This window comes from Macaca thibetana, chromosome 4 (genome assembly GCF_024542745.1).
Source record: "Macaca thibetana thibetana isolate TM-01 chromosome 4, ASM2454274v1, whole genome shotgun sequence".
NCBI classification, from domain to species: domain Eukaryota; kingdom Metazoa; phylum Chordata; class Mammalia; order Primates; family Cercopithecidae; genus Macaca; species Macaca thibetana.
In genome coordinates, this window is record NC_065581.1 from 4,676,085 (window position 1) to 4,695,758 (window position 19,674).

Below are 19,674 nucleotides of genomic sequence, written 5' to 3' on the forward strand. Positions count from 1 at the left end.
GGCTCCCACCCCCGGCCTGCCGCCGAGCCAGCGTGCCAGCCGGAGCGCGCCGGGCCACCCCGCGGGGCGCGCGGCCCGGGCTCCGGGTCTTGGCGGCGGCCGGCGGGGCGGGCACGGGCTAGGGTGGGTGCTCCACCTGGCCACGCCGCCGGCCCTCTGCGGGCTGGCCCGGCCCCGGACGGGCGGGCGCTCGGAGGCCGCCTCTTTGGGCTCCTCCTGGAGGGAGGCGCGCGGTAGACCGCCGTCGGGGCGGTGGGCTCCAGACGCGGTCCGGCTCGCTCGCACGGTCCCCTGCCTCATCTCGGGTCCGTCGCTGCCCGTCCCGGTGTGCACGACCACCCTGCGCCTCGAACTTCGAGGTCCGGGCCCCGCCTGCCCCGGGCCAGGCCGCGAGCGCCCACGTCGAGTAGGGCCGGGGGGCGGTGCCGCGGGCCAAGCCGACCCCGCGAGCGGGACTGGGGAAGTCGGAGCCCCGCCCACTACCCCCCGCCCCCGCGCTCGCGGCCCCGCCCCCGCGGCCCCGCTCCTCCCCTTCCTGCCGGCTCGCTCCCGGCCCCGCCGGCCGCCCGCCTCGGCCCCGAGTGGAGCCCACTGCTCCCCTCGGCTGCCCCGCCCCGCCGCCGCCCCGCCCCTCCCGCGCGGGCGGCCCGAAAACCCGGAGCGCGGGAGCGCGGCTCCGCCGGGCCGGGCGGCCGCACTGGGCATGCTCAGTAGCCGGGGCAGGTTTTTTGGTCGCAAGTAGGAAGCTTTCTGCACTACACCGGAGAGGGGAGCCGCGATCCGGCCGCGCCGCCCGCACGCCGCCGCGCCCGCCCCAGCCCGCCCGGCCCCGCGGCGGGGCGCGATGAGCCCGAGCCCGAGCCGGCCCGCCGGGGAGTGAGCGCGGGGCGCCCAGGGCGCGTTGCGCAGCTGCTCCTGCGCACAACCCCGCCGCGCCGCCGGCCCGCACTGGCCGCGGAGTGCGAGAGGCTCGTCCGTGCCCAGCGCCCGGCCGGCCGCGGGAGCAGGAAGCGCAGGCCACGCAGGACCCAACTGAAACAAAGTGTCGGCCGCCCGGCGCCGGCGCCCGCGCCCGCCCCGACCCTGCCCCTCCCGCCCGCAACTCCGCCGCCCACCATGGCTTCCGAGGAGCTGTACGAGGTACCTCCCCTCCCCCCGGCCTCGGGCCGCCCCCCGCCCGCCGCCCCTCCCGGCCCGGCCGTGCCGCCCGACGGCCCCGCTCGCCGCCCGCGCCCGCCGCGTCCCCTCCCCCGCCGCGGCCGCAGTTTGCTGGACGGGAAATGTGTGTGAAGGGAGCCCGAGCCTTCGCTCCGAGGGGCCCCGGCCGGGGGGTCCTGAAGTTGCCGGGCGTAGGGTGGGGGGGGGGTCCCGGCCGTGGGGAAGTGGTGCTGACACAAGTCACTTGCTCAGACTGAGCTCAAAGTGCTTTTGGCGTGGATCATGGAAGTGGAGCCCCCGTTGCCGCTCGGCGGGGACCGTGGGCGGTGCGGGGGTGGGGTGGGGGGGGTTCTTGACCATTTAATAAAGCATTTGCGAGAGGGTTTTGCCCCCGGTCGGGGGGTGGCGGGGAGAAGACCAGTGCAAACGCTTTCGACTTTGCTGTTCGCCAAAGCGATGCAAAATCTCGCACCGAAAATGCTAAACGTTGACCACATGCTTTAATTAGGTTAGCGTTGTGGCCAGAGCCAGGAAATTTAAATTTAACGCTGATACACCGTCATTCATTTGCGCCGCAGCGTTGCAAATGAGAAGGGCATAGCCAGAACTGTAAGTTATGGTCGATGGATTTAAACCAGCTTCCAGTTTGAGAGTTACCAATTTGGATCGTTAAGACATGTTTTGTATGTCTCCATGTAACTTCTTTTGACGTATTTCAAAGTAGACTTCCTGGGAGTACAGAAGTTTGGAAGGCTTTCTGTTCTTCTGGGTAAATGATTGTCTGGTTTCACATGTATTTATAAATAAGTTCCTGAGAGACTTAAAACTTGGGAGGACTCTCTAGAGTCACCTTTATGATGCGTTTAGGGACCCGGGTGTTGAGGGACTAAAGGAAACATCTATAACAAGTAGAGCCCTGTGGCCCCAGGGATCCTGTCGGTTGTCTTCTCTTATGGGCGTATTATTGCTGTTGGCATAGAGTAGAGCTTTGTTGTCTGCGATATTAGTCTTCTGGCAACTTTTTTGGTGCTTTTTAAGAGCAAGTGTTTGCAAAAGTTCTCAGGAGGAAGCTGCCTTCTGTAGAATTAAGGGTAAGGTTGTTGCTTCTCCTTACATTGTATGTGGTCAGTATACCTTAGCTGGTACTGGAAATGTTCCATTCTTTTCAACCATTTTACACATTAGCTGTGCCCCACTGTATTCAGGATACTGTTTGAGGTCATTTGAGGATGTAAAAGAAGAAAAATCTCCCTGTTCTCAAGGAGCTTTCCTTCTAGGAAGGAAAGTGGTGTCTGTCTGGAAGACACAGAAATAGAGGCTGGGATGTTTGAGGTTGAGGTCCTCCAGGTGAAGTCTGTACAGGGGGGAAGTACATAGCATGAGGATATGGGGGATTTTAGTTTCTACATTAGATCATTCTTTGGTTGTTTAGTCATGAGCGTTCACGCTTGGCATTTGCATTTATGAGTATAATTACATAATCAGTTCCATCAGTGGATGAGAGTAGTACCTTATACGTAAGTTGTATCCTATGTGTATAAGAATGATTCTGAAGACAGCACGTTTCACACCAGGACATTATGAACTAAGGTTAGTTCCTTCTGTGCTTATTCTGTATATTCAGGTTTCTATTCTTAACAGAAGTCATTAATGAGTAACATTTTGTACTAAGTCTGTGTTCATATAACGTTTATTGAATGCTTGCCATATGGAGGTTTCACAGGGAAATATTGAGGTATGAGAATGGTTCATGCTTTCAAGGAGTGTCTATTGGGGAGGAAGTAAGTATATTGCAAAGAAATGATACACCTGCACAATTGAACTTCTGATTCTGGGTTTTATTTTAGTTTTGGAAAAAGGTACTATAGAAGTATAGTACAGGTGATAAATTTAAGTATGTGTAGTAAATATGTAGTGGTCAGTATCTCTCAAGGCAAAATTTTTAACTTTTACTTGTAGGCAACACTGTGACTGTGTTACCGTTGAACACTGTGACTGTGTTACCGTTGAACACTGTGACTGTGTTACCGTTGAACACTGTGACTGTGTTACCGTTGAACACTGTGACTATGTTACCGTTGAAAGTTGACATTGAAAGTTTTGCATAGCAGTTGAGAGCCTAGATTTGGAGTCAGACAACCCAGTTAGTGACTTCCAACTCTGTCAGCTTGGGTAAATTAGTCTTGAAAGCTCAGTTTCCTCATCTGTGAAATTGGGATCAGTGTTTCCCTTATAGAGCTATGAAGTTTAAATGAGAACATAAGTAAAGCCCACCCTAAAATTCCCATGGCAAGCACCCAGTAAGTGATGATGATTGTATTGTAACTGGCTTAAAATGCCTCCCTGAAACCTGGTTTTGTTTCTAAAGGTATAGTTGTATTGTTTTCATAAAGGCGGTATTATTTGTAGGGCAGAAGTGATACGCAATTGTAAATGAACACGATCGTCTGAGAAGGCTGGGAAAGACACTAAGATACTTTTTGTGGCCAAGTCAAGGGATGTTAGTTGCCTTGTTTTGTCCATTTCTGCCTAAACTGAAATAGAAGTTTTATATTTGGCCTCAAGCTCCACGAATCTAGAGGGATGTATTGACAGGAGGAAATGCAAGGTCTTGCTTCTTTGAACTCACATGGTCTGGTAGGAGGGCAGGTCTGCAGTAACTTTGGGAACTTGGGTGAGTTACCCAACTGCTGAGCCTTGGTTTTCTCGCCTAAAAGAAATGTCTCCAATACTTAGCATGGAACCTGGTATGTAGTAATAGGACTTTAGTAAATGTTTAAATGGGTATTGAAACTAGACTTTGTGGACAAAAAATAAAGGAACAGATCCTGGAAAAGATGTATAGAGCATGAGTCTTGCAAAATTTGAAGAGTTACTATTAGTTGAAAGATAGAATAGATTTACTCCCTGCTTTTCCAGCAGCTCAGATTGAAGAAAAACAAATTTTTGATGCGGCATGGGTTAGAACTTCATAGTTTTCACAAAAAGACAAACATCCTTTACATCACTCTTCTAATGTAAAGGGCCATATGATACATATTTTAGACTTGTAGGTTATGTTATGGTCTTTGTTGCAACCACTCAGCTCACTTCATGTAGTGCAAAAGCAGTCGTAGACTCCTGTATGAATGTGCACGGTGTCTCAAACTGCTTATGGATAGTAAAATTCATTTAGTATATTTTATATCATTTTTATGTGTCATGAAATACACATTTGTTTTTTTTCCCAATCACTTAAAAATGTAAAAATGATTCCTAACTTGTAGGTTCCACAAAAATAGGCAGTGGGCTGGCTTTGCCCTGTACGTTGTTTGTTAAACGCTGCTGTAGGTGATCAGCTGTCATAGTCTGTTTAGGAACCTGCGTTTACTCAAGGGTTGGGGATATGTGGACGTTAGACAGTATTTCTAACTTTCATCCCAGCTCTAGACTTAGAGCTAGAAGATCTGGGTGGTATTCTTCCCTGCTTTCCTCCCTCCCTCCCTTCCTCTGTCTCTTTCTTTCTTTCTTTCTTTCTTTTTTTCTGGAGACAGAGTCTTGCTCTATCTCCCAGGCTGATGTGCAGTGGTTTGATATCCACTCACTACAACCTTTGCCTCCCGGGTTCAAGCTATTCTCATGCCTCAGCCTCCCGAGTAGCTGTGATTACAGACGTGCACCCTCCCCCGCTCCCCAGCTAATGTTTTGTATTTTTAGTAGAGACAAGGTTTAACTATGTGGGCCAGGCTGGTCTCAAACTCCTGGCCTCAAGTTATCTGCCCACCTTGGCCTTCCAAAGTGCTGGGATTACAGGCATGAATCACTGCACCTGGCCTTCCCTTGTTCTTAGAAGCTTGTTAAGTAACTTGTCTTGTACTTGTCTTAACTATCTATCCTAAACTTTCTCATCAGTAAAATAGGGAGGATGATAACTAAATAATTGAGGCTTAAATGGCATTAGTATGTAAAAGCAATACTAAAAAACATTTTCCATTTTTAAAGAGGAAAAAAAGCACCCAACTCTCAAACCATGAAACCAAACCTGTTTTCCCTTCTTAAAGATTTAGGATTTGAAAATATTCTATAAATTGATTATATCACCAGAGAAAGCTGTGAGGTCAAGAGGACCTTAATTTATCTAGCAGTCAGGTAACCACCATAAGACTTTGTTCATGTGGGACCGAATAAGGAACGTGTGCTGTAGTAAAATGGAATAAGCATTCTCTTTATTTGTATGTCTTAATAATTCCTTTTTTCCTCAGTAGATGTGGAGTTATTCCCTTGAGAACTCCTGTAATAGTTAATTTAAATTTTAACAAGTTCTCAATGATTAGTCTTGACCTTCTGAGAGAATATTTATATTTTCATTTTCAAAAATGGAAGTAAGCTTTTAAGAACGAACTCGTATCTGGTGTGTAGAAAATTGTTTTAAAGTTGGTTAGTTTGAAGGGATGATCAGGATTTGCAGGGGAAGGTAGGTCCTTGGAATCTTTCTTCCTACTTTGGGATAAGATTCCTGCTTTCTCCTGTGCACCACAAGGCTTTTACTTATGTTGACCGAAAGCAGTTATGAATAAAGTCTCAATCTGTAGTTCAAATGGAAGTCGCAGAGACCAGGACACCTTTCATGGATGTTGGCCAAGCTAAGTCAGCATATGTTGTATGTGGTGTCGCTGTCTGAAAAGATTGGGATCACCAAAATTAGGAAAGCAAAAGAGTTCATTTGACTTCCGGAGTTGATAGTGAGGCAGTGAGGTCAAACGTGCGTGTGTGTTTTGAAAATAAATAGCCTATCTTAAATGCTCTTTTTCCTGTGAGTTGCTGAGAATATTATTTATTCATTTGCCCCAGCAACAGTGTGGAGACCTCCCATGTGCTCTTCCTTTGAGCTACTTTCAATTCCTGTGTACCAGAATAGTGTGTTTTCATTCTTGCTGTGATATCTAAGAATCATAGACTTTTCCCTCGTGCTCTGTAATGATTTTAACCACGGAGAATATTTTCATGGTATGTAGGCAACACTTTCTTCGCATTGTTCTGGTTCACAGTTTTGGATAACTGTGATTCACAAAGCCAGGTCTGAAATGAATTTTTTTGTAAATAAGGAGTGATAGTTTTTATATTGTGAGCACTCCTAGGTGGAACAGGACCAGCCTGGGGTCTTTTTTCAATTCAGATTCTTGAACCCAAACCATGAGATTGTAATGTTCAGTGTTTGGATGGAGACCGGAATCTTATGTTCCGAGAAGCTTCTTTTTGGAATGCCGGTGGATTTAGGAGCCTCTGGATACACCCTTCTGTGTTTCAGACCCTTAGGCTATGCGTGGAGGTGGGTGGGGGTGGATTGGGGATCTGCCTGGCAGAAGAGGAGCTCTAAGTGGACCATACTGTTGCTTTCTGCAGGCTCCTTGACCCACTGCTAGTTGTTAGCTGAGTAATTCCGGGAAGGGAATATTACAAACATCAAGTAGTTAGCTAAAGGTGTTGTAATTTCTGTTTTCTGTCTTGATTGCCTGGCGTGTTTGTCCACTAGAATGGAAGTGCTTTAAAGCTCAGATTCATTTTCTGGTCATTATTTTCCACAGCTCAAAATATTGCAATCGTTGCATAATTGTTGAGTTACTTTAATGGAAGAGTGAATTACAGGAATGAGTCTCCATTCCTGACTCCTTGCTTACCTCCAGGTTCCTCCTCCCCTAAGCATCATGCCTCTTGCTGTTCCTTTTACATTTTGTTCCTCAGCTCCTTACATGGTTTCAACTCTAGAATGGAGAATTTCACTGTTTCCCACACAAACTTAATTCTCTTCAGCCTTTTAAGCTGGGCAAGGTTTTGGGGTTCATGTTCTCCAGGAAGTCTGGGGAGGGCCTATTACAAGTCTAGATATGACTTTAAATCCAGTTACAACCTCAACTAGAATTTTATGAAAATTTGTACAAGTACATATGACCATATTTCAGGGGGGAGAGAATCAAGAGCTTTCATCTGATTCTTAGATGGATATAGGACCCAAAGCAAGTATTAAAAACAGCATTGAGACCTTTGAACTAAGACTTAACTGTGGCTGTCCTCCATGGACCACTTTGACATTAGTTTTGTCGAACTGTCCTCTGCCACAACCTGCAGTAAAACCATATTAAAACCTCACTGATTGGGTTTAGAAGTCGTATACTGTTTCTAGTCTTTAAGTGACTAATTTTGCAACTATGCATACATGAAGTCTAAAGATAGTCAATATTTAATGGCACTTCTGACAATGTGAAGATTTTACAATCCTTGAACCCTGGTGCATTCCTGAACTCACATGCTACTGCTTTCTTATTGCCCATGAAAAAACCCTCATCAAATAGAATATTATTATTTTATACAGCCTTTCTTTAGATTCACCTATGACTTTAGTAGTTTTTTCACCAGTTTCTTCAATCAGATCATCCATTTTATATCTCAGAACTTCCTTCTGGGATTTTCTTTTTTTTCTTAAGTGTATCCTTTAGAGATTTCTTTAGTGAAGGTCTATGGATGGAAAAGTTTCTAGGTTTTTTGTTTTTTTTTTTAATTATCTGGACATGTCTTTATTTTGCCATCATTTTTGAAAGAGAATAGTATTTCAGATAAAACTGGTTAATTGGTTCATTTCTTTCCTCTCATTCTGAAGATGGTGCTCCATTGTCTTCTGCCTTGCCTTTGCACTATTCTTGAGACTTTTTTTTTTTGAGATGGAGTTTCACTGTTGTCGCCCAGGCTGGAGTGCAGTGGCATGATCTCGGCTCACTGCAGCCTCTGCGTCCCTGGTTCAAGTGATTCTCCTGCCTCAGCCTTTCAGGTAGCTGGGATTATAGGCGTGCACCACCACGCCTGGCTGATTTTTGTGTTTTTAGTAGAGATGGGGTTTCACCATGTTGGCCAGGCTGGTCTCGAACTCCTGACATCAAGTGATTCACCTGCCTCAGCCTCCCAGAGCGCTTGGATTACAGGGGAGAGCCTCTGTACCTGGCTGAGACTGTTGTCAGCGTAGGTGTAGACACTTTCTAGGAGATCTGTCTTCTGTCTCTGGTTGTTCTTGAGATCATCTCTTTGACTTTGGTTTCCTCTAGTTTAATACAACAGTGTATTTTGTGTGATTTTTTTTTTTTTAGGTGGGTATATGTTGTGCTGCTTTTTGAATTTGTGCCTCATCAGTTCGAAAATGAATTTGGCCAATTTGTCTTCAAATACTGCTTCTCTGTACTCGTCTGAAATTCCAAGTAGACATCTATTGGATCATTTCATTCTCTCTTCCTTGTCTTTTACCCTTTCATTTCCATCTCCTTGTTTGTGTTTTATTTTCTTTTTATGTGCTGCATTTTAGGTATTTCCTTGGATCTAAACTATAGTTTACTAATGAGCTGTGTTTAATCTGCCATTTTATTCAACCATTGAGTTTTAATTTTCAGTAATTACGTTTTTTTTCTTTGAAATATTCTGGTGAGTTTTTACCTAATCTGCAATTCATTTTTTAAGTCTTTGGTGTTTTTCCATTTTTATGATTTAGTCATCATTTTGGGTTGGGGGCAGTTGGAATGTTTTGCTGGTTTCCTACAAGTGCTATGTAGTATCACTCTTAATGAGAGTTATATTTTATTAAAGATCTAGTTAATTTGTAATGAGAGGGCCCTTTGGAGTAATGTTTGCTTTTATTGCCAGAATCTGAAGAAATCTGCTTGATTTGGAATTTGTGGCATGAGCAGGGATTGAGGGTTTGAACCAACACTTGAGATTTACCTAATGATACTGAAAATGCAAAACAGTAGATTTCAAGGCGACTGTTTATGGAAATGGATTATAATAGTTATAACACAGTTGCTTCTGAAGCAAAATGTTCAACATCTTTGTTCTGTCTGCCTTGATATATAATCTTGTACCACATAATGATACTTTGGTCTTACGATGGTGGTCCCATAAGATTATAATACCACATTTTTACTGTACCTTTTCTATGTTTAGATATACAAGTTGATATGGTTTGGCTGTGTCCTCAAATCTCATTTTGAACTGTAGCTCCCATAATTCCCACGTATCATGGGAGGGACCCTGTGGGAGGTAGCTGAATCGTGGAGTGGGTCTTTCCCGTGCTGTTCTCCTGATAGTAAGTCTCATGAGATCTCATGGTTTGATAAAGAGAAGTTGCCCTGCACAAACTCTCTTACCTGCCACCATGTAAGATGTGACCTTGCTCCTCATTCACCTGTCTCCATGATTGTGAGCCACCCCCCAAAGCCATGTGGAACTGAGTTAATTAAACTTATTTCCTTTATAAGTTACCCGGTCTTGGTTTTGTCTTTATTAACAGTGTGAGAATGGACTAATACACAAGTCCTTACTGTTGTGTTATCATTGCCTGCAGTATTCAGTGCAGTAACATCTGTACAGGTTTGTAACCTGGGAGCAATAGGCTCTACCATACAGCCTAGGTGTGTAGTAGGCTACAACATTGAGGTTTGTGTAAGTTCACTCGGTGAGGTTCGCACAACAGTGAAATTGCCTAACAACGCATTTCTCAGAACATATCACCGTAGTTAAGCAACGTGTGACTGTATAGTATACTTTCTTTTTTGGGGAGAAGTCAGCTTCGATATATTTCGAGAATGTCTTTTGTTTTATTTACCTTTTGTCTCATTTGTATTAGGCCCTCTGCTATGTGACGTTTTCTATGTTGGTAGTTTCCTAGTGTTCGTTGATAAAACCCAACAATGTTGACTGCACATCATGAATGTTCTTTGGTTAAAATGTATCCATTTTTCATCTGTACCCATTTTTCATTAGTAGTTTACTGTTGAGGAATTCGGGGCGTCACATAGTCGCACACAGAAGCTTCTCTTATTTTATTAATAGCTTGTAACTAATGTGGACATCCCAGCTCTTTAGCGTATCTGAGAACCAGGACAAACACAGTCATCTTCGTTTGCAAAAAGATCCACCACCCCATGCACACTGGACGACAGCTCTGGGTCTCTCTTGGAGACTGCTGACATTTGCTTTAGGCATGATGTACTCGGACTTAACTGGCGTCTTTAGCATGTTAGAAACAGGTTATTTGGTAAAGGAAAAGGCTCCGCCAGAGGCCGGTGAGTTGATGTTAATAAGTTTGCTCATGAAGTTCGCTGAAGAGGGTAGCTGGTGATGACACTCCAAGTCTTGGGGTAACAGTCTCTGTGGGGCCAGTCCTGCACCTCTTAGAGCAAGTGAAGGGCACGCTTATGAAAGAAAAGGTGTATGTCACGAAGAGCTATCAAGAAGGGTTTTTTTTTTCTTTTTGAGACGGAGTCTTGCTCTGTTGCCCAGGCTGGAGGTGCAGTGGCGCGATCTACGCTCACTGCAAGCTCCGCCTCCCAGGTTCATGCCATTCTCCTGCCTCAGCCTCCCATGTAGCTGGGACCACAGGTGCCTGCAACCATGCCCGGCTAAGTTTTTGTATTTTTTTTAGTAGAGACGAGGTTTCACCGTGTTAGCCAGGATGGTCTCGATCTCCTGACCTTGTGATCTGCCTGCCTCAGCCTCCCTCAAGAAGGGTTTTTAAAAAGTGTTGCTATGTAAGTGTGAGTGAAAAAAAGGAAGTCTACTTTTATGGTAAACTTAAATGCAAATTTTATGGTCGTTTCCACCCAAGTCCTCCTAACAGCAGAGGCGTCAGCAGGTATTCTCCTAAGGAGCTGGAGTTGGGAATGGGGAAGAAATGGCTTTTGCAAGCCTGACCTGTTGTTTGAAATCTCAAGTTACCTTACTTGTTTTGTGATGTTAACCATGTAGTCCATACCATTTTTGGGATTCAATATGAAATATTTTAAACATATTTACCAAGGAACTCTTGTCCATGGATCCTTGATTCAGGATGATGTTTCAGGAAGCTGAGCTGTGGATCAGTGGCCTTGTGTGCCCTTGGTCTCTTGCTGTGTGTGTGTCCTCCGGCTTCAGAAGCAGAGGACCGTGCTATCTTCCATAGTGATGCTGGGTGAAGGAGGCATTAGCTCATTTGGTGAAATGTAAATAAGATTTGAATTAAGTAGTTCAAAAAAGATTTAAAAAACTTGTTTTACTAGTTGTTTTTCACCAATAAAGATTAAAAACTACTTGTTTTCTGTCTGCAGTCGTCTTATTGCTAGGGATTCAAGGGAAGGTGTACTCGTAGTTTTTGTCTCGAGTCTCCCTGTTTATTCTCTGTACTTTTAAAAAAGTGATGGTGCTGTTGCCTTGAGCTGGCTGTGGGAGCATTTGTAGGGTCCCTGTTGGAATGAGGAGCAATCTGCTTCGTAACTGCTCCCTGTCTGTGGGCTAGACCAGAGTACCCTTGGAAAAGTCCGTGTCTTCCAGGGAGTTTCCACCCTTTTTCTCCTCCCCCTTTCCTGAGTTTTATTGCCTGCATGTCCAGCTGTGTCCCTCTAACCTGATTTTCAGCCATCTGCCAGGTCCCTCGAGTTGGGGCTTCATTCCTCCTGTCCTGATTCTTGACCCTGGCTTCTGCACTTGCTGTGGCTCTGCAGAGCTCTGGCCTTGGAAGCAGAAGAATGGCTGCCCACTTGTGTTTATGTTACCTGGCTTTTCGTCTGCACGGTCCAGAGGGAAGTTTTCAACCGTCTTACACCTCAGGCCTGTGAGCTAGGGTGTAGCCAAGTCTCCCAGCAGGACAAGCTTCTGGGCTTCTTAGTCCTCTAACTTCTCTCTCATATGCAGATGAGCTTTGGAACTTAAAGCAAGAGGCGAGTGATTATTTTATTAGCACCTTTAGGGATGCAAAGAAGTAGGTGTGTGTTTGAGGGGAGGTGCTCGCTAGACTGATTTGTTGTGCCCTTTCTTCAGAGTGCGCCGACATGAGGAAAACTTCCCCCAGAATCATTTGGCACGCCGTCCTGCAGCACCACTGGTTTTTGCTTATAAATGAGCTTTTTGAAAAAGTCTTGATTCAGTTGCTAGATACGTATCTAAATGTGCACTCCTCAGTCCTTCCTAAGTAGCTCTAGATTGGGGCTGCTTAAAAATGAAGAGGCTGCAGTGACTGTAGAGAGGATGTTGAAAAGATCCTGGAAATGAGGTCCTGTGGAAGCGCATGCTTGTGCCTTGGCAGAACAAGTTCAGTGCTGAGACCAGACACATTCAGCTTGCCCGGGAACCTGATGAAAGTCAACAGAAAAGAAATCGTGGTCCTGAGCTGGGCAGCTTCATGGCAACAGTGCCCCCTCACCTTTGACAGAAAGGTAGCTGGGAGAGACCAAAGACATGAAGGTGGGGCTGGGGACAGGCTGCTCTGAAATTCAAGTCTTTTTTTTGTTTTTTTGTTTTGAGACAGAGTCTCGCTCTGTCGCCCAGGCTGGAGTGCAAAGTCGCGATCTCAGCTCACTGCAACCTCTGCCTCCCGGTTCAAGTAATTCTCCTGCCTCAGCCTCCTGAGTAGCTGGGACTACAGGCGTGCGCCACCACGCCTGGCTAATTTTTGTATTTTTAGTGGAGATGGGGTTTCACCATGTTGGCCAGGGTGCTGGTCTCGAACTCCTGACCTCAACTGATCTGCCCACCTTGGCCTCACAAAGTGCTGGGATTACCACCCTGAGTCGAGTCTTATAGTCATCATTCCACTGAAAGGAAAGTTCAGGGTCCTTCGTTTGGGTCTCCAGTGGCTCGGCTCTGTAGTGGGCAAGGGACATGACTTGGGGTTTGGCGAACTGTTGAAGAAGTCTTTCAGGCTGGGTGTAGTGGCTGACGCTGGTAATCCTAGAACTGTGGGAGGCCAAGGCAGGAGGATCAGTTGAGGCCAGGAGTTCAAGACCAGCCTGGCCAACATGGTAAAATCCCCTTTCTACTAAAAATAACAAAAATTTAACCAAGCGTGGTAGTGCCTGTAGTCGCAACTACTTGGGAGGCTGAGGCAGGAGAATCGCTTGAACCTGGGAGGCGGGAGGCGGAGTTAGCAGTGTGCTGAGATCGCCTCACTGCACTCCAGCCTCGGTGACAGAGAGAGACTCTGTCAAAAAAAGAAAAAGGGCTTTTTAGTAGTGGAGCAGGTCTCTCTCTGAAGAAAAGAGCTTCCCTTAGAGTTTGAAAAGGAACCCTTGGGGCAAATAAGGAAGTCAGTGTGCCCTAGGTCCTGAAGGTGGGTCAGGAACTCGCAAAAGATTGTAACACCACCCTTCCCCCACCATATTCCTGAACCCTCAGTCTCCTGGGTCACTGGGATGGGAACTGTAAGTAGGATGGAAATTCCCATCCTTTCTGTGCTTCCCCACCACCATTCAGCAGCAGAAGTGGGGAATTCGTATCTAGAGTGACCCGTGTTTCTCTGGAATTTGTGGTCTGCCTGCGAAACAGCCAGCCCCCTTCCCACCCCACCTGTTGGGACACCCGCTGGCTTTGCTCTGCTGTCCTGGGATGAAGGATGTTGCTGCTTCCTCCATTGTGCCAGGTGGGCCAGCCTCCTTTGGCCCTGTCCCTCAAGGTGAAGCTGTGTGAGCTAGAGCCCTCCCTGTCTTGTAGCTACATGGTGGGCCAGGTGCTGCTCCTCCTGGCTTTACATTGTGTGCCAGGGATAGCCGAGCCATACTGCTACATGCAGAAGTTCCTGGTTTTCGTGTTTTTTGTTTGTTTTTGAGACAGGGTCTTGCTCTGTTGCCCAGGCTGGAGTGCAAGGTCATGATCTCCACTCACTGCAGCCTCCGTCTCCTGGTCTCAGGTGATCTGCCCACTTCAGCCTCCTGAGTACCTGGGACCATGGGTGTGCGCCACCATGCCTGGCTAATTTTTGTATTTTTAGTAGATACGGGGTTTCGCCATGTTGGCCAGGCTGGTCTCAAACTCCTGGGCTCAAGAAGTCTGCTCTTCAGCCTCCTGAAGCGCTGAGATTACAGACGTGATATGCCGTGCCCGACTGCTCCTGGTTTTCAGTTGCACATCTGTCTTGTAGTGGCATCTCTGGGCACAGTGGGCCCTCGTCACCACATCTGTCTTGCTGGACCAGCTTTATTTCTGGTTCCCTGGCCCTGGCAGCCTCCCTGTCCTAGGCGTCTACCCCAATCCCGGTGGGCAGGAACTCCAGTGATTCAAACTTAAATGCCCAGTACAGTCATTGAGGAGCTGTGAGCTTTTGAGGGGCCATGTCATCAGAAGCACTTGCCACTAAAAATGGTTGTAGAATCAGTACCTGAACTCTGGATTCAGCGTTCTTTCCAAATCGCTTTGCTCTGTTTCCCTCGCTCTCGTGTCTTTGGCCCTATCTGGCTCTTACCCACCTACTCTGGGGGTTACTCTTCTCACCTGCCCCTGGGTAGGGCCCCCTCAACACTCCATGGAGTAATGTGGAGTTGAACCATTCAGAGAAGTGCAGTTTCCTGTTCTTAATGAAAGACATGAGGTGAACAATAAAATCCTCCTGTTTTTCTAAAACAAATAGCCTTTCAGATGACACGAAACTGCCCTTTACGCCTGTGTGCTCCCCTTCCCTGTGGGTGGTTCATCCTTGCTGGAGAATGGGTTTTCTCTCCTGCCGTACATCATTGAGGACATCATCCCGTCAGGGTTTTGCTAGACTGGTGGTGTGTGGATGTTGATAATGATAAGAAAAAGCAACAAGCATATACGAGGATTTGCTGTTCTCCTCAGTTATCTCTTTTGGGTATATGCTGTATTAGCAAGAAGCTATTTACTCTTTCAATAAGCATCCTGTGTTTGTTAAGGGTGGTGGTATTTGAAAGCCTTGAGTTTATAAATAATATAATACTAGTGAAACCTTTTAAATATGAAGACAGCTTTTTACTTAACAAACTTTTAGTGAGCAGTTAACAGTGGGACTTAATATGATGTGTAAGTGACCTTTCGCGTGCTATAGAAAAGCTTGTCAGAGTTCAGGAGGTGTTACTGCTATGGTTTTGGGTTTACTTGAGAGCGTTAGATGTTATTTTTCTCCAAGACACATACTAATGACCTTAACAACAACAACAACAGCAAAATCCTCATTTTTCTTGGTATGAGGACTTGAGTTAGGATAATTTCTGAAGCTCTTTTGGAATGTAGGCGGACATTTGAGTTCCTCATCTGCCTTTTCCCCTGGTCATCATACGTGGGATCATTAAGCAGAACATAGAGCAGGCGTGACTAAAGCAATGACATTTTCTAATGTAGCTTATAGAAGTAGAATAGGAAGGCTCAGCTAATTACCTGTAATTTCAAAGGCAGCCAGTAGGTTTCCTGTGTACAGCACCTTGGAAATCTTTTGTATGAACCCAAAAATGAGTAACTAATGATAGGATAGAAAATTAATAAGCTTTGTGTGAGGTTAAGCAAATTTGCAGGAAGAATGGATTTAATGCGTCATCATGGATAGCAATTTTTGACTGTCATTAACGATTTCAAGTTAAGCACATGTCTGTAATGAAGCACAAAACACTGATAAAAACAGAAAATATCAGAGATTGGATTTGTCCAAGTAGGCTAACTGAAAATTTGGTCCAACACACATGAGCAAGTGCTCACTTTGGAAGAGAATTTGAGTATTTAGTCCCCAAAGATGGGTACAAAGTGATGATTTAACATCTGTTATTAGTGTTTCTTAGAGAAACAGAACAAAGCGTAACGTCTTTGGAGAATACATTAAGGGAGGAACCTTTCCAAAACCAACGTGAAGACTCATATACCGTGGCCAGCATTAACATTCCTAAGAATCGAGAAAGCATCATATGATCTTTGTCATCAATAGCGCTGTTCATTGTATAACCGATTCCATAGGCTCAGAGAGATGCGGAAATCAGGACGTTTGAGAATCAGTGAGGTGGAGGGAACAAGGCGGGGCCCTAGTGATGAATTTTTTTAACGAAGATCTTTCATTTTGTGTGTGAGAAATCACTTTTGATTTACAATGTATCATCAACCTCGCTCTCTAGACTTCTAGTATGGAAATACTTTAGTTCACGTCAAAATCTGTTTCTCAATTAGGGCGTGAAGATTTGGCACCATAGAGCATATTCAAAACACTGTGTCAGAGGGCAGTCCTAAAAGAGAAGAAAGTTCTGAGGATATTCTGTTGTCAACAGCTGCTTTGAACTGAGAGTTTGGCCTCTGACATCTTGGCTTGACCTAGCTGACATCCACTTGGCAGGCAGGCTCTCTGAATTTCTAGCATTTACGTGGTCTCATTACTTTAGTGTGGGATATACATAATGTCAGGGCCCTGTGCGTGTTTACTGAGCAAAGAAACGTCAAAGGAAGAAAGAAAAAAAAATCCCATCCCCTGCATCCATGGTCTAACAGCTACGAACCACAGAAGACCATCATTCTAGAAAGGTCTGCATAAATATAGATAGAAGAGTGGATGCATACAGGTAACAGTTATTTCATAAACATAGAATGGTATACATGATATTTAGCAGAAGACAAATATGAGGTAATAGGAAGGAACTGTATAAATTTTTTTTTCTTTTTTTTCTTTTTTTTTTTGAGGTGGAGTCTCTCTCTGTCACCCAGGCTGGAGTGCAGTGGCGCGATCTCAGCTCACTGCAAGCTCCGACTCCCGGGTTCACGCCATTCTCCTGCCTCAGCCTCCGGAGTAGCTGGGACTGCAGGCGCCCGTCCCCACACCCGGCTAATTTTTTGTATTTTTAGTAGAGATGGGGTTTCACCGTGTTAACCAGGAAGGTCTCGATCTCCTGAACTTGTGATCTGCCCGCCTCGGCCTCCCAAAGTGCTGGGATTACAGGCATGAGCCACCGCACCTGGCCAGGAATTGTAGAATTTTATATGAAAACATTGTACATCATTGAATCACTTTTATTTTGCCTTTTCCTTGTTGATTTGTTGGAGATCTTGGTATGTAATAGATTCTAATCTTCGCTACTATATATATTGGAAATATCTTCTGATATATGGCTTCGTCCTTTTAAAACATTTTTAAAATGAATAATATAGTTATATTTCACTTGCCAAATGAAATCTGACATTTTAATGTAGTCAGATTTTTCTTTCAATGTGTGTGTGTGTGTGTTTTTTTTTTTTTTTTTTTTTTTTGAGACAGAGTCTCTCTCTTGCCCAGGCTGGAGTGCAGTGGCGCGATCTTGGCTCACTGTAACCTTCACCTCCCTGTTGAAGCAATTCTCCTGACTCAGCTTCCCGAGTAAAGTAGCTGGGACTACAGGCACATGCTACCATGCCCGACTAATTTTTGTATTTTTAGTGGAGACAGGGTTTCACCGTGTTGGCCAGGCTGGTCTTGAACTCCTGTCTTCAAGTGATCTACCCACCTTGGCCTCCCAAAGCGCTGGGATTACAGCCACCGCGCCTGGCTTCTCTCATTTCGTTTTTTGTTTAAGAAATCCTTCCTACCCCAAGATCATTGTCTGCTGTGTTTTCATCTAAATATTTTGCTTTCTACAGTATGAACTTTCACCTACCTATAGTTTGTTTTTAGTGTGTAGCCTGAGCTTAGGGTTCAACTTATTTTTGAAACGTGGATAATCCATAGTCACTGTTTATTAAATCATCTCTCCCCGTTATTTGCTACCTCTGTCATAGATGTTTCCATCCATGCGTGGGGCAGTTTCTTCCGTTGAATTGGTACGTGTCTTTCCTGAATCATACCACGCTGGCTTGATTAGCATGGCTTTACGTAAGTCTTGGAAACTCATCCTTCCAAATATCTTCATTGTGTTCTTCTTTTCTGCCAAATTTCTCTCCTCTTGGTGGTGTGCTCTTCCATCTACACCCTGGAATCATCATGTTGATTACGTGAGAAACCCTGTTGGACTGGGGTTGGTACTGCATCACATTCATGGAGTAATCTGTGGCACCGGAGATATAGCAGCGGGCATGACCGCTCAAGCCACTGCCCGCCCACCTTCAAGTCGCTTTTATTCTAGTGGTGGCAACAGTCTAGTGAGAATCGGAGTGCTAGTGGCTGGTGGGGGTGGTGTTATTTTTAGGTGAAGCAATCAGAGCTTCATTGATAGGGTGACATTTGGGACTAGGGTTGGAGTGAGGCCGACAGGAGGCCAATGTCTCTGGAAACCAAGGGAGAGAACGGTGGATGAGGTTGGGGGTACTTGTAGGACTTCATAGATGTACTAAGAAGTACTTTGAATTTTATTTGTAGTAAGATGGGAAGCCATGAAGGAATGATGTAATAACATTAAATTATTTTAAAGTTTATGCCAGATGCTATCCGGGCAATTGGAGGGAGACTAAAAAGGAAACCAGTAGACCAACTAGGAGGCTGGCAGAATAATCCTGGCAGAATAATCCAGGCAAAAGAGGGTGGTGGTTTGAAATGCAGGCGGTGGCATTGGGAGGTGGTGAGGAGTTGATTGCATTTCGGGGATATTTTGAAGGTATTGCTGAGCAGGATTCACCCATGGATTGAATATCGTATGTCAGGGAATCAGAAGGAATGGAAGGGACCTGGAGTTTTTAGGGTTGAGTACCTGGAATGGGCTTGCCATTTACTGAGATGGGGGTTAATGTGTAGGGCGCAGCTTTGACTTTATTGCCAGGCAGGGCTGGTGGGGGTGGGTATTTAGGAGTTGGATTTTAGATGTGTCAAGTTTGAGATTCCTTTTAGACATCTAGCGGGAGGTTCTGGGCAGCTGTGAACTACATAGGATTACAGTTTAGGGCAGGAGAGAATTTTAGGAGTTATCCATGTAATATCCTTGGTTCTTAGAGCCATGAGTGCATTTAATCATCCAGGAGGTAAGCATAAGTAGAGAAGAGATGTGAAGTCTGAATCCTGGGGGCTCAGTAGCCGTCATCACATAGAGCGTGGGGGGGATAGAGACACAGTAAAGGAGACTGAGAAGAGATGTGGCCAGAGGAGGAGGAGAACCAAGAGATAGTGGTGCGTTGGAAGAAAACCTCAAGGACGGAATGAGCCCCACCGTGTTCGGTGCTACTGAGGACTGAGAATTGGCTGTTAGATTTGGCAGCGTGGAGGCCACTTGGCAGCAGCTCTTTTGGTGGAGTATGGAGACTGGAGTCTGGCATGGGCTCATGAAAGAATGGGAAGAGAGGATTTGGAGGTGGTGATTATGGGCGACTCCTGGGAATGGTTTCATGGAAAGAGAACTGGGAGTGCTGGGCAGGCTCCCGGGTTTGTTTGCTTAAAGACAGAGGAGTGATGGTAGTTGTGTGATGGGAAAGAGCTCGGGAAGGGGAGGGCCAGGAGAGAGAGAGAGTGCAGGGACAGGGGCTGGAACGATTTCCTGAGATGGCCAGAAGGGATTGCATCGAAGAGCATGGGGTGCATGTCCCGTACTCGTATCCCCTCTCTCTCAGGAATGTTTTGTTAGGAACTTTTTGAAAGTTTTGCACAACGTTTCTTGATTTATTCCTAGAAACTAGAGGTTTTTTGTTGTTGTTGTTGTTGTTCTCGTTAATGGAAAAGCAATTGGTTAATGCCAGTACATAGAAAGGCTGTTTATGTATATCTGATCTTATATCTAGCAGACTTGTTTTTTTTTTTTTTTTTTTTTTTTTGAGACAGAGTCTCACGCCGTTGCCCAGGCTGGAGTGCAGTGGCGCGATCTCGGCTCA

General features: G+C 45.7%; 1 protein-coding gene across 3 annotated transcripts in view; it reads left to right on the forward strand.

Annotated features, from left to right (window-relative positions):
- The first annotated feature begins 730 nt into the window (after positions 1-730).
- CDYL (chromodomain Y like) overlaps positions 731-19,674 on the forward strand; it is a 174,652-nt gene continuing 155,708 nt past the window's right edge. The window contains exon 1 of one of the 3 annotated variants that reach the window (XM_050789245.1): positions 731-1,140. In XM_050789245.1, coding sequence (XP_050645202.1) covers positions 1,117-1,140 — 24 coding nt within the window. In that variant the 5' untranslated portion in view covers positions 731-1,116. The remainder of the gene's footprint in view (positions 1,141-19,674) is intronic. The other 2 variants (XM_050789243.1, XM_050789246.1) reach the window with 2 other exon arrangements.